We start from the raw sequence: 27,676 nt of genomic DNA on the forward strand, positions 1-27,676 counted from the left end.
CATACAGATGGGTCCTCATAACATGCACACAGAATACATGATTGATGCTTTTTTCAGCCCAGTTCCCATGTCAGTTCACAGCTCTGCCTTTACTATTAGCCTGTGCACTACATGACCTGGATATAAGATTCTTTGGCTAATGTGGATAATAAGTAAATTTTGTTTTCTTCTAGGATCCAACACAAACACACACACACACACACACACACACAGGGAAACCCTAGGACCAACTCTCTACCAAGGGCAAGCACTCTACCAAGATATACCTCAACTCTGTTTAGAACCCAATGTTCTTTTCACTCCATTTATGCTGAATATTTTTTTCTCTACAAGCTCCAGCTTAGGCCTCCTCTGTCTGGGATGCCTCTTGAGTCCCCTTCAGGAGCCTGTTGTGAGACCCAGCTGCCCCTGGGGCTCCTTTCACAATTATATTTCGTGGGGTTACTATTTCCTCCCAAGCACATTTTGAGGACCGTAATCTGGTTAAATATAATTTACATATCTATCCACAGGAACTGTGTAGAACCGAGTTTTAATGAATAAAGACAAACAGGAGAAGTATTCCATTTATTTCAGTTTCTTTGTTGTCCCCAAGAAACAAGTCTGAGTCGATGTAGCCCAGCACTGTCCAATAGAACTTCGTGCTACAAGTCCCACTAGCAGCCATGTGAGTGCTTGAAATGTAATTAGTGTAACCGAGAAAGTTTTTCATCCACTTTAAATGGCAAAAGTCATGTGTCCAATGAACACTGTTTTGGACAGTGCAAGCAGGTCTAGACCAGCGGTTCTAAATTGGCAGTTACATGACATCTGCCAACATCTAGGGATAATCTGAGCTATCCTAGCTCATCGGGGGAGGAAAGGAGGTGCTTCTGTCAGCTGAACCTAAACATCCTTCTCTATATAGAATAGGCTTTGAAGTAAAGAATCACTCTGCCCAAACTGTCAACAGTGCTGAGGTAGAAGAACCCTGGTCTGGATCATCCAATCCTGCCCCTGACCAAGGCCAGAACTACTACTACACACCAGGAACTGGGATTCACCCTGGGACCCCTCCCTTCCCCCCACCCCCACCCCACCCTCAAACAGGCACTTACTGCACTGGTGTACTGAGCCAGTGCCGCACAGGCTACAGGCTAGACAGCTCCTCAGGGAGGAGCTACCTACACTCCCTCTGCCCAAGCATCAGGTCTCCCTGGGGGAGGAAGAGAAGTTGGTCCAGGGGGAACAGGTTCCGGCAGACTCTGGCCTCACAAGGTGCTTCCCTCATCCTCATAGGCAATGGCGACACCTCGTCTTCCTCTGACAGCTTCTTTCACTGGTGTCTGGCCCAAGCGGGGCTCCAGCCCCTGCCAGCTCCGGGAACTAAGGAATGACGCTACCGAGAGAAGGAGAACATGCTGTGTGGGCTGGGCCTGGCCGGGAGTCAGGCAGGGGGAAGGCATCTGCATGCTTACCTGCAGGGCTGCTCTCAGCCAGCTCCAGCGGGGGCCTTGGAGTTAGGGCAGAACATCTAGTGTCCTCTGATGACTTACAAGGAGGTGGTGGTCGGAGCTCCCCAGAAATGAGTGACACATCTGGGATGTCCCACAAGTCTGACTCAGGTGGTGGGAGCGGCACATGGAAGGGAGAACCTGACATGGAAGGAGAAAAGAAAGCTATCCCAGTTTCTCAACTCCAAGCCCCAACTTTCAAGCCAAGGTGTGGCCCCGCCACTCACCAGGCAACAGCTCTGCATAGTGTGTGAGGTGGGGAGCCAGGCCCGGAGGGGGCCAGGCAGGGTTGCAGGCAGCCTCCAATTCACAGGGTGTCAGGACAGGCTGAAAGAAGCCACCAGACTGCTGGAGGGCTAGCGCTCCCAGAGGACAGGCTAACAGCACAAAGACGTCCATCTCAGGGAAGTTGGCAAGCTTGGCCGGTGTGGGCTTCCCCAGGGCTAACACATAGCTGCGTTTCCCAGCAGCGTCAGTCAGTTTCCGCAAGTGCGCTAGCGCGTCAATATGTCGAGCCACGCCTAAGGTGCCCGCCAGCAGCCCTACCACACGGGCATCTCTGGCCCTCTCTATGAGGTACAGTCTTCGGGCTCTTAGTCTCTCAGCCTTGGCACCCTGGTCTTGTGTCTCTCCTGTGTCTGGACAACAGGAAAAGAAGGGCCGTCCTGGTGTCCACCCCAAAAGCAGTCTGCTTAGGTCCAGATCAAGGTTGGGGTCAGAGCTTGCTTGAAAAGCCCCCACATAGAAGGCACCATATTCTTCCAGGCGTCTCCCTGGGTTCAGGGGGAAGCGGCGCCCAAAACGCTCCAGTGACTCAGGCTGTGAGCTCGGGGATCCCGCTGGCACGGGAAGAGCAGGGCTGGAGATGAGCAGGTCTTTGTACTTGGAGCGCAGGAGAGCGGCCAAGGGCTCTGAAAGAGGTGGCATCAGAGTTGAAGTCTGGCAACGTAAGAGACACCTCATCCCCAGGGGCCTCGATGTGACCCTAAAGGACAAGCTAGGCAAACATAGGCCAAGAGCGCTAGGGAAGTGTGCGTTAAGTAGGGAAAATCAAGGTACACCACCATGGACCCGCCCCTCCTTCCCTCACAGGTAACATTTCTCACCTAGGGCATGGGAGCAAGCTGGCTCACTCAGCAGTACTACCGGTGCTGTGGGATCTGGGTTCTGGGCTTCAAAGGCCTTTGCACAGAGCTCTAAAGCAACAGGACGCTGACCAAGGACAAAGGTGATGGGCAACTGCGAGGCTGGGGGGCTTAAACAGGCAGGACCGAAGTGTACAAGGGCTTGAGCTCCAGCCTGCTCTGCGCCCAGCACATCCACACAGCAGCTGCAGGGGAGAGAGCAATGGTGAGAGGTGTCCCCTACCTGGACAGTTGTCATCAGTGGGAAATGTGGCCAGTGGAGAAAATGGTACCAAGCTAGAAATTCACTGTCACTGAGGGAAGCTGGCATCAGGAGCTTCTCATCATGCAGACACTGTCACTGGAGGCAGGGACACCCCATACCTGCCATAAGCTGTGTCCCCTAAAATGAACATCTTAGATCCTGTGACTTCCTCCAGCCGGGCAGCCACAGCTTCAGCATCTCCTAGTAACTGGTCAGGGAACTGCAAGGCTACCTATAAATGTAGAAACATAAGTCAGCGACAACCTCTGCAAAAAACAAACAAACGCAAACAAACAAAAAACCACTAAACTTTCCAAGTCCCTACTTCCAAAGGGACAGTCAGCCCCACAGAGTTGTGGGTGATCCGTGCTGTACTGGCTGGTTTTGTGTGTCAACTTGACACAGGCTGGACTTATCACAGAGAAAGGAGCTTCAGTTGGGGAAGTGCCTTCATGAGATCCAGCTGTGGGGCATTTTCTCAATTAGTGATCAAGGGGGGAGGGCCCCTTGTGGGTGGTGCCATCCCTGGGCTGGTGCTCTTGGGTTCTATAAGAAAGCAAGCTGAGCAAGCCAGAGGAAGCAAGCCAGTAAGGAACATCCCTCCATGGCCTCTACATCAGCTCCTGCTTCCTGACCTGCTTGAGTTCCAGTCCTGACTTCCTTTAGTGATGAACAGCAGTGTGAAAGTGTAAGCTCAATAAACCCTTTCCTCCCCAACTTGCTTCTTAGTCATGATGTTTGTACAGGAATAGAAACCTTAACTAAGCCACGTGCGATGCGGGCAGACTCCGATTTTCTCAACCCACCAGTCCCCACATGGCACCCAAAATCCCAATCTCCGCAACCCATGCCCAGAGGCGAGCCCGCACCCCTCGCCCCCTTCTCTGAATCAGTCTCACCCGCTGACATCCTAAGTCGCAGACAAATTTCGTGACTCGCTCCAGCTCGTACACTCGGTCCAGGTCTTCAGAAGGAGTGAACTGGCCAGGAACGCCCGCCTCCCGTTGCAGGGCCGCCTCCGCGGGGCTGCTGAATGTAGACTCCATGGGGCGCAGCTTGGGTGAGGTGAGATGCAGCCGCGCCCTCAAAAGTCCTCGAGGTCACAGAAGCTCAGTTTGTGGATCGGGACCAAGCTGTTCACGGGTCCTAGGATCCACACGGTACACTTCCAAATTCCCGGCTTTCCGCTCCACATGGGCCTACGGAGATTACATCCGGGTTCAAGGACTACCCACGGAGAACCAATCGCTGGGCCTCTCTCTCAGGACCAATCGGAAGTGCCGCAAAGCCTTGTGGATGTTGTAGTTCCACTGACTAGCGCTCCCTCCCGGATACCCTCAGGCCAGCCTGCGGGTGCCCTCTGGGACATCATTTCAGTCTTTAATTCAGTATGAGCAAGCCCTATCTGCTGGTCACATTTAAACGTGTGTGTGTGTGTGTGTGTGCGCGTGCACGCTCGCTCGTGTGTGCACGTATGTGTATACGGTGAAAGCAGGGGTCCCTTGAACATCCACCTCAGGTCTTCAGGGTTGGCTGCAAGCTCCCTAATCCACCAAGTCATCTCACAGTCCTCATAATTTGAGACAGGGTCTTGCTGTGTGACCGAAGCTGGATCTCCTAGTACTGCTTAATTTCCAGCTCAGTGCCCACTGCTTGGGTTTGAATGTTTGTGGGTAGGTACTCACTGCCAGTAGTAGAATGTCTCTATGCCCTTGACTTTGTCTGCTAGAGGATTGTCCCACAGCTAAATTTACAGAACAGTCTCTGCTGTCCTTAGTCTGCCAGCCAAACACTGAGCCCTTGCTAAGTTCATCAGGCACTACATTATTAGAAGCAAGATTATTCCATATAGATAAGGAGACAAAACCAAACCATGTCTGCTGGTTTCATAAACGGGGCTTTCGAACCCACATTTATTCTCTCCCCACCTCCTTGGGACCGAACCTGGGGCTTCATGCACGGTAAGCAAGGACTCTATGGCTGAGCTGTATCCCACCTTCTCCCACACTACTTTTTATCATGAGGAGTGACGGGAGAGGAAAACTCTCTTAACATGATGTGGTAGGGAAAAAGGACTGAAACCATGTGGAGCACCTCTGTTCCCTTCGGCAGAGCTGAGAGATCAGGACTGTAAGAACGGACTGATGGGGCTGCAGGAAAGCTGCAGTGGCTAAGAGCACATGCTGTTCTTGCAGCGGGCTGGGTTCACACACGTCGGCTCATAACCATGTGTAACTCCAGTTCCGGGGGCTCCCTTCCTAATACCTGCAGGGAACTACACTCACGAGGAACGCAGATATAAACTCAGCCATACACACATACACATAATTTTTTTAATCGGGACTGAGGAGTGGGTAATGATGGGATAAATAATGAGGTGGAAGACACTGATGCTACTAGCTGGCTCAGGAAGACACTGGATGGAAAAGAATGAAAGGAAGAATCAATACAAAAACTGGGGAAGATCAGAGGATGGGATGCAGTTATCCCATCCATCAAGTAGATTCAGATGTCATGGATGGGGTTAGGGAGAACTCAGCCCGCTCTTCTGATCTTACTGATGGGTAACCAGAAGGGCAGGGCAGACCCATAAAAGGAGTCCAGCTGACGGGCGCTGTCCGTGGTCCTGACGGGCGGATCTGATCTGCATTAAAGGGGCTAAAAGGGCGAGCTGGGGATATACAGGCGGTATCAGGCTATCCTTATGCCTCCTTTAAGGGATGAAAGGCCTTCCAGTTCCTCTCACTCCACCTTGCTTTCTACAGCCCCCTCGACCATGTGCAAGTTCAGGTGTTTCAAAACACCTTATCAGGGTGCCAGTGGTACGCTGGCTGCAGCCCGGCTCTCCGACCCTTTAAAATGTACTCAATAGAAATGAACATAAATAAAAATAAAATACTATACCACACATCCGTCCTGGAAATCTAACCTCCATCCCATTCCTTCCCACCCAGGTGGATCCAGAAGGCACATATTCTCCACACAGCCATTCCGCACCCATTCTCTACCGAGTGCAGTAGCTATGATGGGGCCAGCCTGTGTGTGTGTGGATTAGAACCAGGGACCTAGTACTCAGAGTTGCTGATTAAATGTATGCATGAATCTAACAGGAGTGTATATGGGCTGCTGATGGTGCTGTACTGTAGCCTCTCGCCCTGGGAGAAAGAACAGGTAGCACTTGGTTCTGGGTTGGGCAACTTGCACGGTAGCACCCACCTGAGAGCTAGGTGTGCCCTTCTTTCTTTCTTTCTTTCTTTCTTTCTTTCTTTCTTTCTTTCTTTCTTTCTTTCTTTCTTTTTTTTTTGAGATAGGTTCTTATTATTCAACTCTGGACATCCTGGAACTCACTATGTAGACCAGGCTGGCCTTGAATTTACACAGATTCCTCTGGCCTTTGCTTCCCAAGGGCAGGGATTAAAGGCATTTGCTGCCACACCCTCCCTATGTCCCCACTATTCTGAACCAAGGCCTGGGTCCCGGCATCCTTCCATTCTTCCGTCAGGCCTGGGTCCGTGTAGGCGATGGGGCACGGAGAAAGAAGGCAGAGGCAGCAGTGAGAGTCCAGGTTTACTCTTTGGGAACAGGAAGGGGTACGAAGGGGTGAGGCAGGACACATGTCCCTCAGTAGTCAGCTGTGTAGTCTGTGCCATGTAGCCCCCGGCACAGCAGGGTAAATTCCTTCACCATCTCCTTCACCCGTCTCTTGTTCACTCGCTCACTGGGGGGAGGGAGAGCATATCAGCCTTGTCTACCAGCACCAGCACGTCCACATCCCAGCTCAGGCCCACATCCCAGCTCAGGTCCACGTCAGCTCTGCTCACCGAAGTATCTGCTGGCTGAAGGTGTCCTTCTGCTCAGGGCTGAGACGGGCAGATGGAAAACCGGGTGGCTGCAGAGCCTCCTTGATCCACATGCTCAGGAGGCTGAAGCAGTGTTTGTTCAGGGCAAACAGGATGTCGGCAAAACAGTCCATGAGGCTACGGGAGGCCTGGCCCCCGATGGCCTAAGGAAGAGAGGTTCTCAGTCCACCAGAGCCTGTGTCCTCTGTAGCGAGGAGGCCTAGCTATATCACAGGCTCTCTGGGACGCGTGAGCACTATCTTTTAAGAGCCTGCTGATCCTCATAGCAACATTCAGACATTTAACCGTGGAAGAAACAGTCAGAGAGCTTAGGAAAACAAAGATTCAGCACCCCCCAACCCCACCCCACAATATCAGCTGCCTCAGCATGGTCGGTCTCCCCACACCCGACCACTCACTCCACCTCACCTCCAGCACTGCTATGAGCAGCATACGGCCATCCTCCTGCACCACCTTCCCCACAGACTCTATTTCCCCACATCGAGGCAGCAGCTCAGTCTGCAGGTGAGAAGCGGGTCAGCTGCAGCTCCTTCCCACCTCTCCCTGAGGACAAGATCTGTACACCACACCCCTACCCGCTGAGCACTGGGGGTGGGGCTGGGGGGGTCAGGGGTCAGCATGGGACTCACAAAGAAGCCACAGGAGGCCTTGACAGTAGGTGCCTCAGGAAACTTGAGGGCCAGCACAGCTGTGGGAGAGGTAGAGTAAGTCAGACAGGGCCTAGCGGTGCAGGGGAGCCCCAGGCCCGGCTTTGCACTCGGCCCCACTTACCACACTGGAACACAGCTTTGACATCCAATCGCTCACACAGGAACAAATCTGGCTTCCGCTTCAAAGCCTGTAGGAGGTGGAGCTGGTAAGCCCAGCCCCAGCCAGCTCCAAGGACCATCCCCCCACTCACCTGCCACCCAATCTCCTAACTTCACGAATCACAGGTACAGGATATGCCACCCAGATCTCTGAGGAATCCACATCACCCCAGAATTCAGTCACGTGAGGAGCTGCCCCTGGGATGCTGAATGCACACGTAGGCATATCTGAATGCACAGGTGTGACTATTTAGGTTCCAATCACTCCCTAAGCAAACAGCTCCCCCTCTCCCCTCCCGAAGGTTCCAGGTAGCTAGTAGTAGTGACTGTGTTTTGAATCACAGAAGTGGAGCCTCTTGGGTTTGTGGAAGGGCAGCAGGAAGAGGAGTTAGCAGTTGGACATGAAGGTCCAGCCCAGCATCCACTCCCACACTCTTCCCTCTTCTCCCAGCTCCTCTTCAGGAAGAGGAAGAGTAGAACAGAGGTCTGGATCCCTCATCCCTTCTTTCCTCAGGATGCTCTCTGTCCAGGGCCTCCTCAGCCACACCCATCCTGCCAGGGCTGCCGTGGGGGTAGCAGATGGATGGGGCCAGATGGCCTGCCCAAGGGCTACCAGACATGGTTGGCACATCCTTGAGTCACTGAAGGCATTCGGCACAACTCCAGCAGTCCTTAAACCCTGCCCCCAGTGCACATCACATAGACCCGTCCAGCCCCTCATGAATACCCACTCGATCCCCCCATGTTTATGTAAGTGCAAACACCCCTACATACACCCCACCGTTACTGCACACCTGTTACACCTTCAGAAGCCCTTCTGCATTTACAGCATGCTTTCATTCCCGTTACACACCCAACCCTCACTCATCCCAAACCATTCACACACAAGCAGCCCTCTCCCACAAGTATACCATCCCGACATACCCACAAATACAACTGAGACAGCCTCCTTGCCAAAGACACACCTTCACAGACAGCCACACACATACCCATCCAGGGCCAGAAAACCAGCATTCTTCACTCCTCTCCCATATCCCTACCAGGCTGCAGGCTCCAGGAGAGCAAGAGCCACACCCACTGCAGTGCTCATATTCTATCAGAGTCACAGCATTATTACAAACTCAGTGGATGCCCATGGGACAGGTAAGCAGAAAAATACCCATTAACTCCACCTCACAGAAACCCTCCGGTCCACAGGGACTCTCTCACATAGAACCCATCACACCAACCTCCACCCGCCCATAACCCGACACACATCTGCCAAGCATGTTCACTCAATGTTGACATGCCAACAACTCACAACACATTTTTATTCTCATTTAAAACTCACCTCTCCAGTTCAAATACACACACACACATGCACACACACACACACAGCCAACACATATCCATAGTCAATGTCCATCAATTTGTCTAACATATCACACATCAGCATACATACAATGTAGTGTCCACCCTCATCACTCGTCACATCAGATTCACACCTGTCTTAGTGTTCAGCACAATGCACATCCTACTTATACCAGATAACTTCTGTTCCCTTCCAAAACCCAAACTCCAAACATACAAACTAAGGTCAGCACCCTTGAGAGCACACCCCAGACACAAACACATCCTCAAGAGGCCTCCAAGTGGAGCCTGCCCCGCCCCCAACAGTCTCTCCACCGGATGCACTCTGGACCTCACAGTGCACATTCACCTCGAACTCTGCTCTTTGGAGGTGCTTCCAGCCGACCTCTTAGGAACAACCTGGGAGCACTCAAGCAGGCAGTCCCCGGCGGGAGCACGGGGACAGTGAAGCCCAGGCCCTTCAACTTTAACCCTACTCTTGACAGTTCTGGGGAAGCCAGCCACACAGGAACGGTTGGGTACAATTGCCACCCCCTCCCATCTCCTTCCCTCCTTTCAGGATCAGCCTCTCTCTGGTCTCTGTAGGTGACTGAGCTAGCTGAGGCAAAGGGGCACTAAAGGGGGATGTTGGGTTGTCAACTTCCACGGAAACAGATGAAGAAACTCTATTCAACTGAACAGAAAAAAAAATTTGTCAACAGAAAGCTAAAAATAGGCTTAAATTGAATTTCAACATAAGAGAAAGAGAGAGAGAGAGAACAGAACGTGAATGAATAAAACTAAAACACACCTGTGCCAGGAGTTGCATAAATGAATCAACAATATCAGGATGATCCCTGGGCCCTAAAATATAATAAAGATGGAACTTAAGAAAAAATTATACAAACAGCAACTCAACCTCATATAGTTATGTGGGACTGAGAGCCTGCGGGCGACAGCATGGGGCACATGAGCAGCAGCAAGCAAGATAAAGAAACAAAACATACAAAAACCATGAACTGGGAGAAGCCCAACAGAAAGAGACGGCAGAGTGAAGGACAGGCCTGCCCCAGCTCCCCCAGGGCCTTCCACCTATCCCCGTTCCACCTCAAGCCAGCCCCACAGTGGTCTCTTGGTGCTCAAACAATTCTAGAGCCCATAGAGCTAAGGGAAGAGGCTCCACACTCTTGCGTGGCTCTGATCGGCTGGGGTAGCCCTACACTGCTTCTTGGCATATACTTCCCTATCACAACCATCTAAGTGGAAGGCACAGCCGGCTGTAGGCCGGTCCATGGCACTTCATTCTGAGGCTTGGCTAGAGGCCCTGGGAAGTCCAGGGCATGAGATCTTGAGTAAATGTCCCCTTGAGTTTGATGGCTTTAGGGCTTTTGGTCTGGCTAAGGTAAGACTTTTGTTTGCTTAAACTAAAGTACTCTTATTTAGGCAGGGCAGGACCCTGGGTGCTACAGGGCTGCCTAGTCATCGGTAGGGCCAGGGGAATAAACTGCATCATAAGGCCATAAAGAGAGTCCAACCCAGCAAAGTCCCTCCACATGGCAGACTTGGGAGACAGCCAAACTGGGACTGAGGACAGCTCCCAGTATCTGGACACACCGAAAACTGTCATTGTGTCACCCCATGTATGACCCAGCGGGAAGGCAAAGGCTTGAGGAGGACTGAAACTGGAATAGCAAAACAGGTATGGGGACTATCGTGCCCAACAAGACAACCAACAGCTCTGACAAATAACAATGTTGGCTATCCCTGCCTCAGCTCTGACCATTCCTGGGGTAAGAGCAGGGCATGTGCCTGCTGCTCCTGCCTGGGCCCCTCCACTCTCTGTAAGATGGAGTAGAAAGGCACCTGCCTGGGACACCACTGAGTAGCTGTGTGATCTTGTGAAAGTCACAGGTGTTCTGTCTCCCCACCTGTGACACATAACCTCTCCTTCGCCTCCTTCCCCAGGCAACTAGGAGCTACGACCTGAGGCTGATCCTCTATCTCTGAACTCTGCATTACTCAGGTCCTGGAAAGGTCTGATGTGCCATATTCGAACAGTGTCCCCACTGTTAGAATGGTGTGGTCACTGTACCGTTCCCTTCCGGCTTGGGCCAGATAGTGTAGAAGAAAGGTTCTGGGGACAGGGAACCCTCCTTGACTTAACAGTGTCTGAGACTGGCCTCATTCTGGACACAGGGAATGTAGTAGAGAACTGCAGTAGAGGAGATGCAATCCTGTCCCTGGAGGAGTCAGTCCATGAAGAGAGACAGACGTGGGGGTTATTAATCTCATGGCCCGTGTTTTATATTAGCAGTGTAAGTATGGTGGAGTTTTGGCACATAGCTACCAGGGCCCAGTTCTCTCTCAGAGTCACTTGTCTGAGGAGTAACGCCTGCCTTCTGTCTAGGGTGTGAACGAGTGAGAGTTCACCCAGTCAGGGGCGCACTTTCCACTGAAGAAGCAACACGAAGAGTTCAAATAGTGTGTGGTAAGAACAGTCAGCGTGGCTGGATTGCTCCTGTCAGGACACAACTTTAGAGATACACCAGAGCTTGGTCTTGTGGGAATGTGACAATAACCCGAGAGCAATGGGCAGTATCTGAAAGGGCTTTAGCCAGAGAGGAAAAGTGATCACATTAGTGTTTTATGAAGTACAGTATGCTAGATGGGCTGGAGAGAGGGCGCATGTGCACAGAGGAGTTTATGGAGTTAAGTGAGGCAGGGCTCATGGAGGGGGAGGAGGAGTGGACCCTCTCAGGGACTCATCCAGAAAGGGGGCACAAGGAACAGGAGAGATGGGGGGGGGGGGCAGTCACACTCTGGATCTGCTCCATGGCCCACAAGGGACCAGGCACTAACTGTATGAGATTCGAGCACTCTGGGCTCCAGCTGACACCTGCTCAGCCTCAAAGCTCCAATCCAGGCAAGGCTCATGGGGCTGACAGAGTAGCATTGCTTCTGTGCCAGGTTAGAACCCAGGTTAGACCGGAAGTCTGAAGGCCAGGTCCCAACTTTCTCAGGCAGGTCACAGAAAGAGGGACTGATCACTCCTGAAGCCACTTTGGGCTCAGAAAGGACTAAAGTTTGACATGAAGAGGAATCAGCCTTTGAGTACTTCATATGCAAAATCCCAATCCAGGACCCAAGGAACCAGAGTCCCTGGACTAACATGGAAGCGAGGCTCATCGAAGGGATGTGACTTGCCCAAGGTCACACAACTAGTTTGGTGGTTATGCCTTAGATTCTAGATCTACCTGGTTTCAAAGGCCATGCTCCTCCAACTTCTTATTATATCCCAAAGGCAATGAGCCGCACTAGTGCCCCAAGTCGCTCAGAGTCTGAGCCCAACTTCCCGCAGTATCCAGGCTGGCCTGGAACGCAGGCAGGCTGTAAGACACCATTCACCATTTTATCCACTTAAACCTGATGTGTCAGCTACTTATAGGTAACAATTGTGCTGTGTTTCATCCCTCAAATTTCCCAAGTCCCACGTGTGACCAGGGTATCAAGAACAGAGTAGGGCAGCTTTGGCTCCCCAGTGGAGGAGGCAGAGGCGGTGGTGGTGGCAGAGACCCTCATGGGCACTTACCTTGCTGGAAGAGACTGAGTGTGACGGAAGTCACCAGCAGGAAGAGGGCCTCTATTGGGGGGAAGTGGGCAGGCTCGTGGGCAAAGATGTGGACCAGCTACAACAAAGCAGGGGGAGCTGGTCAGCTGAGGTCCGCCTCACCAGGACAGATCAGCATCCCTGGAACACAGGTGGGGACCCCCGCCGTGGCAACCATCTGACACTCCCACCCGGGGACAGGTCTCCAACAAGATGACACCCAGACCACCCATTGCCCAAAGCAGACGGCTTACCTGTCGGGTGAGGTCGAGAGCAGAGGCCTGGGGAACGGTGCTGTACATCCGACCCAGCATCTCACAGAGCTGCGGCACCATGGGGGCAAAGTCATCCAGCAGTGTCTTAACAGACTTCTCAAAGATGGCGCACACCGCCTGAGGAAGGAAGCAGGGAGACTCTGATCAGCGGGTCACAGAAGGGAGGCCTAAGTGAAGAGCCTTACCTAGAAGTCTGGCCAAGCCCTGCAAACCAAGCAACGTTAAGTACCCTACTGAGAAGGGGCAAAAAACTCTCCACAGAGGAGCACGGCCTCGAGCTTTGCCACTTAATTCCCGCTACTAACTTCGCTACCATTTATTCTCAGAATACTGTAAGAACAACCAAAATCTCAACCTAGGGACCAAAGCCAGGTCTCTGACGCTCCAACAGACATCTGTGACTTGACCTATGGTCACTAGCCTTTGACCAAGCACTTCGTGATACTGGAGCAGTGATGGTCAGGGGAGGGAGAGTGTCTTCCCAGAAGACACCTGTTCCTGTCAGTGTTGCGGCCTTCCCTCCTTGTTCTCTCCAGACCACTGCAGGAAGCAGCGAGGAAGCAATCCTTCTGGCCACAATCAGCCCAGGGGCAGAGAGGGTCAGGGCTCACCTCGACCACCTGGGCATCGCTCAGCCACTTGCTCAGCACCTTCTGGATGAGCTGGAAGACCTGCTGCAGCACAACCACCACCTAAAGACACGGGAAGAGTGAGACGCCGCTGCCGCCACGCCACTGCCACGCAGCTGCTACCCAGGGGCCCGGCAGGAGGCAGGAGATAGCGGCTCGACCCATCCCCCTCGACTGCACATGACGATTTGGGACATAGGACCCCTGGGACAAGAAGTGGTGTGCTGAACCCCCAACAATGAAAGAGAAGAGTATCTTGAACTATAGGCCACTTCCGAGGAAGACTCAGAACTAGAAAGCAGAGACAGCCTTAGCTCTTGATAAAATTATGACAGCTTTGCAAACAAAACAAAACAGAAATCACTCTCTCCATCCATTTCTGCTCAGAAAAACCAAAGCAACAGGCCAGCCCCTGAGGAGGAGGTGCTGTCTCACCAAATACGCGTGGGGTAGGGAGCCCCACGGGATGTGTAAACACAGCAGCCTATGGCACAGCAGAGAGCAGGCTGAGGTCCTGGGAGGTAGGGAGGTAGGGAGGGCAGGACAGTTACTGCCACAGAAGAAGAGGGGGTTCTATGGGATCATGGTGGCCCAGGCTTGGCCTAGAGCCCAAGTGGTAACTGAGGCTGAGGTGTGGAGCTGTGCTGAGGCCAGGGTGTCCCTGGCTTTCTTTTTTTTCCAGAAGAAGGCCTGGGCCGTGTAAGGTCAATGGCTAACGCAGTCCCTGGCACTGGTATAGAACTTTGCTGTCTGTCAGTCCATCTCACTCAAGCTTCCTCTGCTCCAACAACCCTGCCCTGAGCAGCTGCAGACCCCAGTGGCCACAGCTGTGGGGGGAAGCTGAAGCTCACCCCACATCATACAGCTTGAGAGGTCGCCTCCAGGGCTGGGGATGGGGACTGGTGGCAGAGTTCTTGCCTAGCATGTCCAGGGCCCTGGGTCCAATCTCTAACACCACAAAAACAAGACTGTCAAGTTACAAATGCCTTTGGTCCTAGCACTTGGGAGGCAGAGGCAGAAGGATCTCTGAGCACAAGGCCATCCCTGTTCACATAGTGTAAGTTCCAGGCTAGCCAGGACTATCTAGCAAGACCCTGTGTCAAAAGAAAAACAAAAAACAAAAAAGCAAAGAGGTCGGCCCAAATCCCCGCCTAGTTACCACAGTGCTTATCACTCCTCCCTGCAGGAATCTTCCTGTGCACTTCCTCTCAATGGGGGCAACTGTAAGGCAAGAACTACTACATGTGGACACATGAACATCCTGAGTGCCTGCAGGGGACCGTGAGTGAGAAAGGAGACCCTAAAGAGAAGGGGTTGACATGAGCTCCGAATACAGCTCTGTGGTACCAAGGGAGAATGTCAGTGTCCACTGGGGGGGGGCGGGGGGGCGGGGCAAATATACCTCAATGACATCATCCCCCATCGGGTTGAGGACAGAGAAAACATTATCCACGGGAGAAGTGATGCAATGACATGGCCACATAGGAGGTGGAAGGTCAAAGGAAGCAATGCTAACATTACCCACAGACTTGGAGGATGACAAAGACATTGCCACGAGGAAAGAAGCAAAGACACTGTCACCTACCGGGTTGGGTCCCTGTGGCACCGGCAGCTTCCGGAGTTCAGGGCCTTCGTGATCATCGTCATGGTGACTGACGTCCAGTGTGGTGAAGAGGTTGGAAAGAAGCCCCAAGATGTGGACAATGGCCAGCTTGTTGGAAGGATTAGGCTACAGGGAGAATCGAATCAAGCTCCAGCTCTCCCAGGCCCAGCCGAGGGGCCCGTCACTCGACACCTGACCTGAGTGACAATCCCAACATCCCCGCTCCTATGGTGACGGAAAAGCCCCGGGTCCCAGCGCTGCCCCGGGTCCCCAGGCTCACTCACTATCTCTTCTGCCAGCTTCTCCAGTTGTTGGATGTAGGGGGAGATGAGTGAGTGCAGGTTCTTCAGGATCTCCTCCACCTGCAGGGCTGACAGCAGGAAGCCCAGGGCCTGCATCAGCCACATGCACTGGCTTGTCTGTGGGGGCAGAAAACAGGGACGGTCCATCCTGACCACAGCTTGTGAGTGAGAGGAGACTGATCTTCTCGGGAAGGATTATAAGGACAAAGATAAGAGGTGAGTGGGGAGGAGGAGGCAGAAGGTAGCATCTAGGGGTGAGCGATCAACCACCAAACACCCCAGGGGACCCCACCAAACACCCCAGGGGACCCCAAGAAAACTTGAGCCGTACCTTGTGTATCTGCTTCATCAGCACGTCCTGGGGGTAGAGAATAACTTATCAGCGTGGATGGGGCACCGTGAGGCCCCACCCAGCTCCGCCCCGCCAGGGACCCCCTGCATACCTGGGAGACAGCTACAATGTTGGCAGCGTAGGGCGGCAGGTCGTACTTGCACTCTCGGCAGATCTTTTTGAGGGTCGACACGGAGGACACAGACAGCTCAGGATTGCCTAGGGCATGCAGCACAAGGGGCAGAACGCTGTTGATCATGACGGGGTGGTCAGCCAGCCATTCAGACAGAGCTCCTAGAGGAGAGAGGAAAGAAAAGGCTCTCTGAGGCAGGCAAGACTTTAGGAATGATTACGTTACAGCTCCAGTACACCCAGAGAGCTCGGAGGACAGTGTGGGCATGAAGGTATTGATGCTCCAGCATGAGCCTCATCACTGAAAAGCAGACGGGGATTACTCGACGGAGGCCCAGCGCTGCTGCTCCGCTGACTGACAACAGATTAGCATGGCTGAGGTGGAGTTCAGTGCACTGCAGAAAAGAGCCCAGCACTTGCCAGTTAGTTAGCTGGCGGCAGTGCTGACTGTGTGGGGGAAGATGTATCCCTCTCAGTTTGGACAGGACCCAGCAGGCCAGCCATGCTTAGGGAAGGGTGCTGTAGCCCTGAGACCGTGCTCACGGAGGTATGCCAGGCCTCACCAATGGTGAACATGACAGTATCCGCCAGCTGCACGTTGCTGATGCTGATCCGTGGGATGAGGCCAATGAGCCCGGGTACCACATCAGAGTAGTTGACATCGATGGTCTCTGCAATGGACTGGAAGCCATAGAGCAGGGCTTCTGTGTGCTGGAGAAAGAGGGTGCCGTGGCTTGACTTAGGAGAAGGGTGCGACGACTTAGAGAGGGCGGAGGGAATCCGGTGGGGAGGTACCTGCCAGGAGTAGGGCTCCTCCGAGCTGGTGAGCAGACGGCCTAGCTTGTCATACAGACTGCTGAGCAGCTCGGCCCCCAGCATCTCATAGACATACATGAGTGTGTCTGAGATGTCCACCCTGAAAAGCAGAAGGCCCTTTAGGATCTTTACCACAAGCCAGGAGCCTACCCAAGGACCCTCATGACTCTGCAGAATTGCCCACAGGCTTCTACAGGAACCCCGGAAGTCAGGAAGCCTGGCTTCTTCCCTTACTTCATTGGGGTTGGCCTGCTGCCATCACCTGTAGATTCGGAACTGCTCCTTTTCATCTGAGGACCAGAAGCCATACTCCTCATCAGAAGGGAACTGGGCCTTGTGCAGAAGCACGTCCACCAGCTGGAAGTAGACTGGCCGGTACACCTGCTGGTACACAGCCTGCTTCTCGGCCTCAAAGGACAGAATGTCATCCTGAGAGAGCCGGGGAAGACAGTTAGCCGCCTCACCAGCAGCCTCAGTGGCCTGTGACCCACCTTCCATCATGAAGACCCAGTCCAACTGACGGTCACACAGACATACCTGCAGCGTGTACCAGAAGGTGAGAGTGAGGGAGCTGGTGGTCTCGTTGACAGGATAATGGCCAGGGATGCCTGTGCAGAACATGATCATGTTGACAAGTGCCAGGAAGCTCTGCCAGTGCTCTACTTGGTCTAGCAAGGCCCTGTGGGGTGGGGTGAGGAGCAGGGGCAGAGAGTCAGTTCGCTGTACCTCTCAATGAAGGCCCATAGCTTGAGTCTTTGAAAGGCTCTGCCATCCCACCAGCAGCTGCCCCACTCCTTACCGAGAGTGGTTCTCGCCCAGGGCCACAGCAATGCGGCAGATGCCATGGGAGGTCTCCATGTCCCCATTCTGCACTGCCTGCCGCAGTTGTTCCTGCAGTCCCAGCACCAGCGGAATGAGTTTCAGGAGTGTGTTCACGTACCTAGAGGCATGAGGTAAGGTGATCCATCAGAGATGTCTGTCCAGCCCCGCCAGCCTTGAGAGAAAGGCGATCTCCCCGCCTTCCACCCAAGCCTTCCTATCAAAAAGAGGCCAAGGCTGCTTTGATGCTGCTCAGGCTGAGAACATTAGGTCAGAGATCTTCAGGAGTGCTCTGGGCAGGAAGCACAAGAAAGTCCAGGTTACAGTCCGAAGCATCTCTGGTAGGGCTGGAAGTTGATGCTGGCATGAGTTAATGTTTGGAGGGAATCAGGATTAACAGAATCCTTTTCTGTGTATGACAGTGACATGAATTTTGGAGACCCAGAGGCTAGATTGTTATAGGTTAAAGTCTCCTAAGAAAACATCTTGAAAGGCTGGGGAGATAGCTCATGTTGTACAATCATGAAGACAGGAGTTTGATCTCCAGAACCCATGTCCCAAAAGCTGGTGTACTTGTGATACCAGTACTGGCGAGATAGAGACAGGAGGATTCCACGGGCTTACTGGCCTGCCAGCCTAGCCAGTGAGAGGTCCAGTCTCAAAATCTAAGGTAGAGAGTTCCTTAGGAACAACACAGAGGCTGTTGTGCACGTGTGCAAACAGATAATGTTGGCATCTTATCCCCCTGTATCTGAAAACGTGGCAACACTTGGAAAAAGCATCATTGCAGAAAGAAGTACACTAGAAGTGTGCTCCTAGTCTAGTATGACTCGTGTCCTTACAAGACAGCCGTGTGACAGCAGAGCCATCATGGGACAATGCCAAGTACAGAGAAAGGTAAACACTCAATCTGTGCAGCTGCAAGCCAAGGAATGCAAACGCTGCCAGCAAACCAGACACCAGGAAGATGCTGGGAAGAAGTCTTCTAAGGTTTCAGAGGGAGCACAGTCTAAGGCTTAAGAGGGAGCACAGTCTAAGGCTTCAGAGGGAGCACAGTCTAAGGTTTCAGAGGTAGCACAGTCTAAGGTTTCAGAGGGAGCACAGTCTCAGGCTTCAGAGGGAGCACAGTCTAAGGTTTCAGAGGGAGCACAGTCTAAGGTTTCAGAGGGAGCACAGTTTAAGTTTTCAGAGGGAGCACAGTCTAAGGTTTCAGAGGGAGCACAGTCTGGCTGACACCTCAATTTCAGACATCTAGCCTCCATAATAGTGTGGCAATTTCTGTCATTCAAAGCCACCTGTTTGTGTTGCTTCATTACTGCAGCCCCCAAGAAAGGAACATAGTGTCAGGGGATTCTGGACAGCGGTGTCCATGTCAGGAACACTGTTAAAGAAGACTTTGGAAGGTAGTGACAGCTCCTAAGGGCACCAGTTCCCATTGGCCACCACCAAGTCCCAACTCGTGGCACTTGGGGCACCAGGATGGCCGTGAACTAGCTGGATTTAGAGCTAACAGGTAAGACAGACAGGACACAATAACCGCGAGTACAGAGGCCAACTCTCCGGAGTCACTGAGACATGGAGAAGGCAGATTGGAGCAGGAATACTTTGCTAAGAGGTGAAACTCAGCATTAGGCAAGGTGTACAAACAGCAGTGTTCAGAAAGAACAGGACATAAAACCCTGATGCCCAGTGTCCAGGTCAGAGCGATGCCCAGTGTCCAGGTCAGAGTGATGCCCAGTGTCCAGGTCAGAGCGAGACTCAGATTCAGAAATTGTTAACTGATAGCTGAAGATACAGGACTCAGTAAGAGCTGACCAGGAGGAAAGTATGGAGTGAAAAAAATGTTCAGATCAGAGTCCTAAAGCACAAGAACAGGCAGAGAAAGCCAGGACACAAAGGGGATGGACCAGGGTTATCCCATCCACTTTGTGAGGATAGAATGAAACAGGGGAAGCTATCCTCTAAGAGATGATCAGTCGTTTGGGATCTCTCTGATGTCAAGCAGTGTCACTGTAGCAAATTATGTACCTGGACAGGAAGGGGGGCTGAGGGTCCATGTTACCTGGATTTTCCCTAAGCAAGTTGCTAGGCAACACCATCTGGACACAGTGAGATGAAAAGACATATAGAGGTAGCCAGACCAGGAAGGTTGCCTTGCTTCTCCACAACACCATTCTAGATTCTGCTGGCAAAAGCTATCCATACCAGGGTAGCCCCAGTTCAGAGACAGCCCTAGCGGGTGTCGCCTGGAGACAGCTGGGATGGCTTCAGTCTCAGGATCCTGACACAGGCTGCACCACCAGACAATGGGTACCTTCAGACCAGGCTCAAGCACAGAGTCAGGGGCAGGGCCAGGGCTCTGACCCATAAGCTCCCCAGCAGTTGAGATGGAGGCTAACTCCACAGCATCCCCACGGTCGTCCAGGGTATCCTCTCCCTGCCAGGTCATGCAGACAGACATGCAGCAAAGACTCTCAGCATGTTTTGAGTCTCAAATAGGATAAATCAAGGACATCATAAACTAGAAGGGCTCAGAGGATTGTTCAAGGTCACACAGTAACTTAAGACACAGATCAGACTGAGAAACTCTTAAACTACTGTATATCTGCTTCCCTTTCAAGGCCCAAATACAATTTCCTGCAGAGGATCTGTGCAGATCTCAGTTTGTATCTCCAGAAGCTATTCCGGCATTAAAAATGTATTTCAAAAGATGAGCATGATGATGTATACCTTTAATCCCAACACTTGGGTTTAAACACTTGGGAGACAGAAGCAAGAAGCTATGAATTCGAGGCTAGCCTGGTCTACGGAGTGAGTTCCGGACAGCCAGTGCTACACAGAGAAGCCATGTCTTGAAAGACAAACAAGAAAACAAACAAACAAACAGTGTATTCCAGGGGGAAAATTCAAGGAAGCAGGAACAAGTGCAGGGGAACCGAAAGAAAGATGACGTGAGTGCCTGCTCAGCTGGAGGGAGGGTTAATACCAGGACACCAGGAAAGACAGAGACTAAATCACCCAGCGTGATTACTGAAGGTCACTTTCTTAAGCCATATATAGCAAACTAGATTGGACAGAGCAGAACCCCAAGCGCCAGCTCCTGGCTTGTAGCCCACCCATAGGGAAACTGCCCATGTAGATTTCCTGCCCCACGTGCTTGAGAGCTCTAAGCAAACAGACCGAGACTGAGGCCTTGAAGGTTTCTAGACTTCTATGGAAGCCTGGGAGGATGACTTTCATGGTTAAAGCGTCTACGAGGCCTGGCTGTTGGCGGTCAGCTCCTGCAGCTGGAGCAGAGCTATTGGGATGTCTTGGCTGCCGATCACACTGAGCTCAGCCCAGACCTACAATTAGAGCTCTGGGAGCAGAGCTGAGAAAATGGGAAGAGTTGCTAAGCAACCAAGGGGCTGCAACCAATGGGAGCCCAGAAGGCTATGGGTTTCCGCACTGGCCCTTCGCTTGTTCATTCGTTCAGAAGAGAAGGGGCATCAATTACTTGCTAAAGCCCTTGAGACAGGCTGGGTAGGTAAACTTTGGGTGTATCCAAAGATAGCCAACATCACCCTGGTACTTACCCTGATAATTCTCCGTAGCCACTCCCTAAGCCCCTGAGCATCCTGAGCTTCATGCTGCCACAAGAGCCCCCACATTAGACTTGTCATCCACCCTATGCTAGGGAGCCAGCATCTTACTAACAGAATCTTACTAACTGTACTTGCAAAGATGATAGCCAATATTAACAAATACAAGCGATATTATGAAGAACCAGGTGACCACACTCAATCTCTCATAGTCTCTTATTTAACCTTCATACCAAAACAGGTTTTCAACCAATACCTTTTCCCTTTTTTTTCTTTTTAGTAGTGGGATTGAACCTAGGGCTTGTACCTGTTCAGCACTACTACTGAGCCTTGAGAGCCACAGCCCTTTAAAGTTTTAAAGAATAGCAATTAACCATGTTGCCCATGTGTGTGTGAGTTTGTGTAGGAGCTCTAGCACACTGTATGTAACAGTTTCGATTCCTTAATTGCTTAAAGCAAACAGTTTTAGTCAGCTTAACAGTAACTGTCTGCCTTTCTCTTAAAGGATAAAAGGTTACCATTAAACTTATCACAAATGGTAGACATACAAAATCATCACACACAGTCCCCAATTTAAAGCCTGTGGCACAGCATAGATGTACTATGGGGGCTGCTGATCTCCGCCCCGAGTAAAGGCCACAAAAGAGCTGCCATCACTCAAGGACCCAGAACACTCTCTACTGAATACCAAGGGCCGGCATATACACATCACCCTGTTCCAGGCACTACAACTACCCTGCGTGCTTTATGTATGATTGCCTCCATTTTAGCTTAGCAGTGGTTCACCCAAGGCCTCACAGTTAGTAAAAAAACTCTGAAATTCAAACTCAGACCTGACTATTGACAAGGCTTGAGCCATTAGCCGCTCCTCCACAGCTTTCAGTGGTTTCCCTCTGTCTCTACCAAGGAGTCCCAAACCCTTCTCTCAAGTGTCAGGTTCTTTCCAGTCCAACAGACCATTTTTTTTTTCCTATATAAAATCCTTCAGGAACTTTATACCAGCCTCAGGAAGGAATTTTTTTTAAAAAAAAAAAAATCTGGTTGGAGAGATGGCTCAGTGGTTAAGAACACTGGCTGCTCTTCCAGAGGTCCTGAGTTCAATTCCCAGCAACCACATGGTGGCTCACAACCATCTGTAAAGGGATCAGATGCCCTCTTTTGGTGTGTCTGAAGACAGTGACAGTATACTCACATACATAAAATAAATATATCTTAAAACACAAACACTTATTTAAAACTTCTCAAGCTTGGCTGCTGAGGTCCTACATGACTTGAACCTGCTTCTTCTACAACGCTGGCCTTTAAGCCTTGCTATTTAGTCGTACCTAATAATTTATAAGGCACCACTAATTCCTCCATACCTTCCACCTTGCTTGGGCGCTTGCACTGCACCTGACTCGCTCTCTCTCACAGCCTTCCAGGTTCAGCTCAGCTGCCACTCCCTCTGGGAACCTCGAACTGGGTTAATGCCTTCCTGGGGTTCCTAGAGCCTCTGCTCTCCACTGGTGCTGAGCAGAGGTGGGTTGCAGCTGCCTGCTTGTGTGCTCACCAGATTGTGAGCAGCTGCCATGAGGGCTTCGAGCCTTCAGACCTTCACCTGTGTGCTGCTGGAGCACAGCATGGGGCCCAGCTGGGCAGGAACTTCGACGGCTGCTTGACAAATGCACACCTCTCTACACCCACCTCGTGTCTGGTTTTTGAATGTGCTGTGACACTGTCCACTCTGGGGTTTTGTACCTCAAGCGAGAAGTGGTCTTTCTCCCCAATCTCTTTTACCTCCAGCCCTCCCTCAGCAGGCAACTCCCATATTTCATCCACTCAAAAACTGGTGGCTACTCCATTTCCTGGGCACAATGAGATAAAAAATGACAAGTCCCTGGCCTTGCAGTTGAGTGGCTAATGAGGAGATGCACATGGATATATAAAGGAGTCACATTACAGGCTTGGGAGGAAAGCCAGGAATCTCACTGAAGAGCTCTGAGATGACACGGTGGAGACCAAGCTTGGCCTTAAGACTCCTTGGGAGGGCTGGAGAGATGGCTCAGCTGGTAAGAGCACCGACTGCTCTTCCAAAGGTCATAAGTTCAAATCCCAGCATCCACATGGTGGCTCACAACCATCTGTAAAGAGATCTGACACCCTCTTCTGGTGTCTGAAGACAGCTACAGTGTACTTACATATAATAAATAAATAAATATTTAAAAAAAATAAAAAAAATTAAAAAAAAAAAGACTCCTTGGGAACTTCTCTACACAAGTGAGGTGAGCTTTAAGTTGAATCGGTAATGTGCCAGGCACCTGTTCAGGGGCTGGGATGGAGCAGGACAGCATAGAAGCACAGCAAGTGGGGAGCGGGCCTCGAGAGGAGATGAGGCTGGGGTGTGTCTCGTGGAGGGCATCTGTATGAGGTACACCGATGACTGAGCTTTCAACACAGAGGAGAGCCAATGGTCAGAAAGGAGAGATCAGAGCCCCTTTTCAGGTCACTCTGGCTGTTGGGCTGACAGAGGTAACTGGAGGGGTGAAGCAGGGGACTGTTGAGAAAGCTCTGCTAAAATCTGGGAAAAGCAACAATGACAGCTGGGATCAGGGAAGTGGTTACAGAAACTGAAAAGAATAGATCTTCAATATGGCCGGGAGCAGGACGCTACAGACTTAGTGACCAGCTGAGAGGAAGAGAACAGGCAAACGTTTTAACAGTCTACCAGATAATTTAGCCGTTTAAAGTCTGCCTCACTTTCACAACCATGAGGACAGGATGTCTCGCCTGCACCCTTGCTTTTGTCTCCACAGGATAAAGCGTATGACAGACACACACATTAAGGCTTATGGGATGGATGGGGCTGTCCCTTTCTGGGAAGCTGGAGTGTAACTCACCTTTGGGCATCGGGCTGGGAGATGGCATTGACAATGGCCTCCACACTGCTGTCAAAGAGCTCCGAGTCCTGCAGAGCAGCGAAGGCAGCCTGAATGAGCGCCTCACAGTCCTGCAGGGGCACTTCCAGCTGCACCCAGCTGGAGAAGCACTTAAGCACCTTCTGACGCACACAGCTGGGCGAGCTGGGCTGCTGCAGCAGTTGCTCCAGCAGTGGGAAGACAGCCCCACACTCCACAGCCAGGCTGGTCCGCACCAGACCTTTGCGGTACTGGGGCAAGCGGCTGGTCTGAAACTCCTCGGGCAGTACTGTCAGCAGCTCTAGCAGGGCCAGACAACGGCCCTGGCTATCCACCGGTGAGTCCTCAGCCTGGAAGAGCCGAACCATATCCGCCACAGCGCACGGCCAGGCGTCAGGCATCATGCTGAGAGCTAGTGAGGCCAGCGCCACGCACAGCCGAGTCAGCACAATTTTGGAGCCACTGGCGAAGCGGGTGATCTGGGTGAAGAGCTGCGCCTTTAAGCTTTCATACTGGTCGGTGGGGATGTCACTCCAATAGCGAGAGATCTTGATGTGCAGGGCACTGGCCCCAAAGTACTGGATTTCAGGCACCTTGTCTGGCTGGAGGAGCTGCCAGCTGAAATGCCAGGCCTGTGGAGAGACCTGGGCCTGCATCAGCCACTTCTGAGCCAGGTTCTTGTTCTCAATATTGGGGTCGTAGTACAGCTGGTGCAGCGCCTGCAGGACAGCACAGGACTGAGCAGGTGCTGGCTACTCTGGATCCTGCCAGAGCCCAGAACAGAGGGTGTGACTTGGTCCTGTAAGATGCTGCCTCTCCCTGACTTGGGGGGGGAGGGGAGGAGTGAGCAGGAAGGGAGAGCCCAGGGCTTGGCAGACCTTCTGAAAGCCCAAATCTTGCCCATGCTCTATTATATTCTCTTCTTACAGTACGAATGGGTTCTGAGGGGGGCTCTCCACCGGAAAGCAGAAAAGGCAGGGGCTGGGCTCTTCCCACAGGGAGCTATGTAAGGGCAAGGCCTAAGAGGAACGAATGGCTCCACGGGGATAAACGTAAACTCGAGACAAGCACAGAACCGACTGAAGGGGCCTGGCCCTTCCAGATACAGCTCCTCCCATGGAGTCCAACAAGCAAACTCCATTTGTACCCCAGAATCATCCTGAGGTCTCTGGGGAGGCTGGCACTAAAGCCAGTGTGAAATCTGAGAAGGACTGCTTCAGGCTGGGTAGCCCTGGAACAGATACACTGGAAGGGAGGGTGCGAACATCTTCAGAGAGTACAAGTAAGCTTCCAATCAGATGATGCAGAGAGGCCTTGCCCCTCGGCCAGAAGCAGCTCAAGCAAGTGCCTACCGGGAGCTGTCAGCGGCAGAACCCCAGGGCCCAACTCCACTGAGACTTCATGCAGAGAGAAAACAATGGCTCCTCTCCCTGGCAACACATGAGACCATGTGCCACCATGCCAACACTGTCCAGCCCCAAGGGCCAGGTTCCCTAAATGAACTCCATGAAACCAAGATTAACCAAATCTGTACCCCCTGAAAGCCAGTTACGGCTACTGTCCCTTGTTCAGCCGCTCAGGGATGCAAAAGGAGGCAGGAAAGAGAAACAGAAGAGATGCATTCTCAACATTTGTTAGGCAAACAAGCCTCAAGAACAACAAATGTGTTTCGATAACTGCCCCTTGCTATCCAGCAAGGTACCCCTATCTCTCTGTTCATCCCTCGGAGTATGGGGAGTGGGGTGGGTGCATTCCTGCATTCCAGGCTGCTGGGAGAAGAACAGAATATAAAAAGATGGTCTGGGCAATGGAGAAGTCTGGAAGGAGGCCATGGCAGAGAGCCATGTGGGCAGGTAAGGAAGGAAGGGCCCTGTGAAGTTGCCAGCAGAGCCAAGGCCCTTGGACTCAGCACAAAGCAAGAGCCAGACACACTCCTGCCTGCCCAGGGTCGTTTGACTTCCATCCAATAAGGAAAAGACCCTTTCTGAAGATGAATGAAAACGTAACTCAGATGGTTTTAGTTCCAGATATCTTTGTGAGCCTTTGACTGAAAAAAGTGAGTCCGGTCCAGGATTGTCCAGCGTCAGTGAGGTTTCTAAGGTGGGGGTGGGGGTGGCTGAGTGGCAGGTCTTGTGAGTTTCTGGTTTCCTCCAGAACTCCTCCTGCTTTTCTCCTGGATCTGGACAGGAACCAATTTGGTTATAAGTCTAAGCCCTTCAGCACCCTAAAGGGACAACCTAAGATCCTAGAATATCTATCCAAACGGGGACCTGTGTCTACAGGAAGCCAAAAATAGCCCATTAGGCACTGCAACACTGCTGTCCAAGCAGGCTGCCCGAGAGACGGTAAATACCAGGTGCTCTGGGGGCATCATCCCAGCGGGCACTGAGCCCAGGCCTGAGCTCTGGCATTAGTGTCAGTCCCCAGAACTTCTGCGCTGTCACTGGAGTGCCCACCCCATGGCCCTCATACCTTCTCCACGTTCTCCACAGTGAAGTCCAAGGCTGGTGCTGCTCCAGCCCCTGCAGCCCCCAGCTGCTCCTCCCGCCGCTCCATCTTTGCTCCCTGCCTGGCAGGGAGGTGGACCCTGATCTCTCCCTTGCCCCAGCCCTTTGGCTGTCGGCCCCCTGCTAGACCCCGGCTTGAGTACCCAGGAAGTGGTGGGATGAGGGGATGCCCAGGGCGGGCATGGCTGCCGAGGCCTGCCCACCTCGTTTGGAGGGGTGGGGGTGTGCAGAGGTCAAAAGATGTGCTCTTTGGAGGAGACCCGCTAAGGTGGCTCCCAAAAGGGAGGCGTCAGTGAGGTGCTCCCAGACAAGGGTCCTAGTGGGAGGTCACAGCTCTGTCCCTTGAATCAAAAGTCAATAGGGGAGGGAGGCCTACAGGGGAAACAGAGGCCCTGGCCCGTGAGGGGTCACAGAGTCAACGGCCTGTACCCATAACACCCTAGTCTGGATGAGCTTCTAGATGCTATGAGGTCAGGGGGGCTGGGAGATCACCCGGGAGAGAGCCCTTCGCGAGAAACGGAGACGTCCAAGGAAGCACGGGGTTGCAGTTTCGTGAGTCTGGGGCAAAGTCGGTAGAGTTGGGGGACTGAGCTAGGTCCCGTCCGTTCGTCTGGCCCGCGATCTGTTCGTCTCCCGGCTTTGGCCCCGCTATGGTCGCTGCCTCCGCCCCAGTGACTGACAGACGTGCCCGCCCGGCCGGGACGGGGCGGGGACCTCAGCAAGACGCGGGCTGTCCCGAGCGCCTGTCCCCAGTACCGCCAACTCAGGCCCCCACCCACGCCTGTCCTGGCCCGGCACGGCCAAGCACATCCAGGTACAGCTCAGCGGAACTACGCGGAAACTCATTCCGGGTCTTTGGCCCTGTCCTCGTGCTAGCTCGCGCGCCCCCGAACAGGCGACGGAACGGCACACCGCCAGGGGCCTCTGCCCGAAACAAGGACCCGCCTCTATGCACCCTGGGAAATGTAGTTTTGGCTGGACCGGAAGGCAGCTCGTTAGGAGGGAGGCTCGGAGCACGTGGGTTAGGGGTCCTATAAAGACCTATCCCATTCTCGGTTTACAGCAGAGGACCATCTTACTCAGTCACATTGCCTGGCAGTGCAGCTCTTGTGAAGACGTGATTCTTGGGGCCTCTGGATGGAGTTGGAAGCCAAGAATGGAGGGGAGAGGGTCACGTTTGGTCGGCGCTCAGGCACAGGGTGAACCATCAGCCCCTGCCAAAGAAGAGGAAAGATAGGAGTTACTTGGTTCCCCACAATTAAAAAAAAAAAAAAGCACTGTGGATCAGTTTGTGAGCAAC

The 27,676-nt window shown here is 52.5% G+C and overlaps 2 protein-coding genes across 2 annotated transcripts; both read right to left on the minus strand.

Annotated features, from left to right (window-relative positions):
- Positions 1-552: 552 nt before the first annotated feature.
- Positions 553-4,102, minus strand: Dph2 (diphthamide biosynthesis 2). The gene is made up of 6 exons (XM_052177144.1): positions 3,782-4,102; positions 3,002-3,114; positions 2,600-2,823; positions 1,721-2,404; positions 1,458-1,634; positions 553-1,378 (listed from the first exon to the last, which is right to left on the minus strand). Exons 1-6 carry the CDS (start codon positions 3,926-3,928, stop codon positions 1,251-1,253), a joined length of 1,473 nt encoding a protein of 490 aa, XP_052033104.1. The 5' UTR covers positions 3,929-4,102; the 3' UTR covers positions 553-1,250.
- Positions 4,103-6,436: 2,334 nt separating this feature from the next.
- Ipo13 (importin 13) lies at positions 6,437-27,160 on the minus strand. The gene is made up of 20 exons (XM_052177141.1): positions 26,342-27,160; positions 23,852-24,588; positions 17,375-17,515; positions 17,113-17,254; positions 16,838-17,004; positions 16,555-16,675; positions 16,323-16,470; positions 15,740-15,921; positions 15,628-15,654; positions 15,279-15,413; positions 14,977-15,120; positions 13,374-13,454; positions 12,742-12,879; positions 12,470-12,566; positions 9,692-9,744; positions 7,514-7,580; positions 7,372-7,430; positions 7,151-7,240; positions 6,704-6,885; positions 6,437-6,600 (listed from the first exon to the last, which is right to left on the minus strand). The coding sequence occupies exons 1-20, from the start codon at positions 26,423-26,425 to the stop codon at positions 6,504-6,506; spliced, it is 2,892 nt and encodes a 963-aa protein (XP_052033101.1). The 5' UTR covers positions 26,426-27,160; the 3' UTR covers positions 6,437-6,503.
- Positions 27,161-27,676: the final 516 nt, after the last annotated feature.

Source organism: Apodemus sylvaticus, chromosome 3, assembly GCF_947179515.1.
Source record: "Apodemus sylvaticus chromosome 3, mApoSyl1.1, whole genome shotgun sequence".
Lineage (NCBI taxonomy): Eukaryota > Metazoa > Chordata > Mammalia > Rodentia > Muridae > Apodemus > Apodemus sylvaticus.

Coding starts and splice junctions, on each gene's coding strand:
- Dph2 (XM_052177144.1), bottom strand. CDS start 3,928: ATGGAGTCTACATTCAGCAGCCCCGCGGAGGCGGCCCTGCAACGGGAG. Junction 3,115..3,781: donor GCGACTTAGGATGTCAGCGG/GTGAGACTGATT, acceptor CTACATTTATAG/GTAGCCTTGCAGTTCCCTGA. Junction 1,635..1,720: donor CTATGCAGAGCTGTTGCCTG/GTGAGTGGCGGG, acceptor CTTCCATGTCAG/GTTCTCCCTTCCATGTGCCG.
- Ipo13 (XM_052177141.1), bottom strand. CDS start 26,425: ATGGAGCGGCGGGAGGAGCAGCTGGGGGCTGCAGGGGCTGGAGCAGCA. Junction 9,745..12,469: donor ACTCAGTCTCTTCCAGCAAG/GTAAGTGCCCAT, acceptor ATTATATTTTAG/GGCCCAGGGATCATCCTGAT. Junction 7,581..9,691: donor TTATGCAACTCCTGGCACAG/GTGTGTTTTAGT, acceptor CACCTCCTACAG/GCTTTGAAGCGGAAGCCAGA.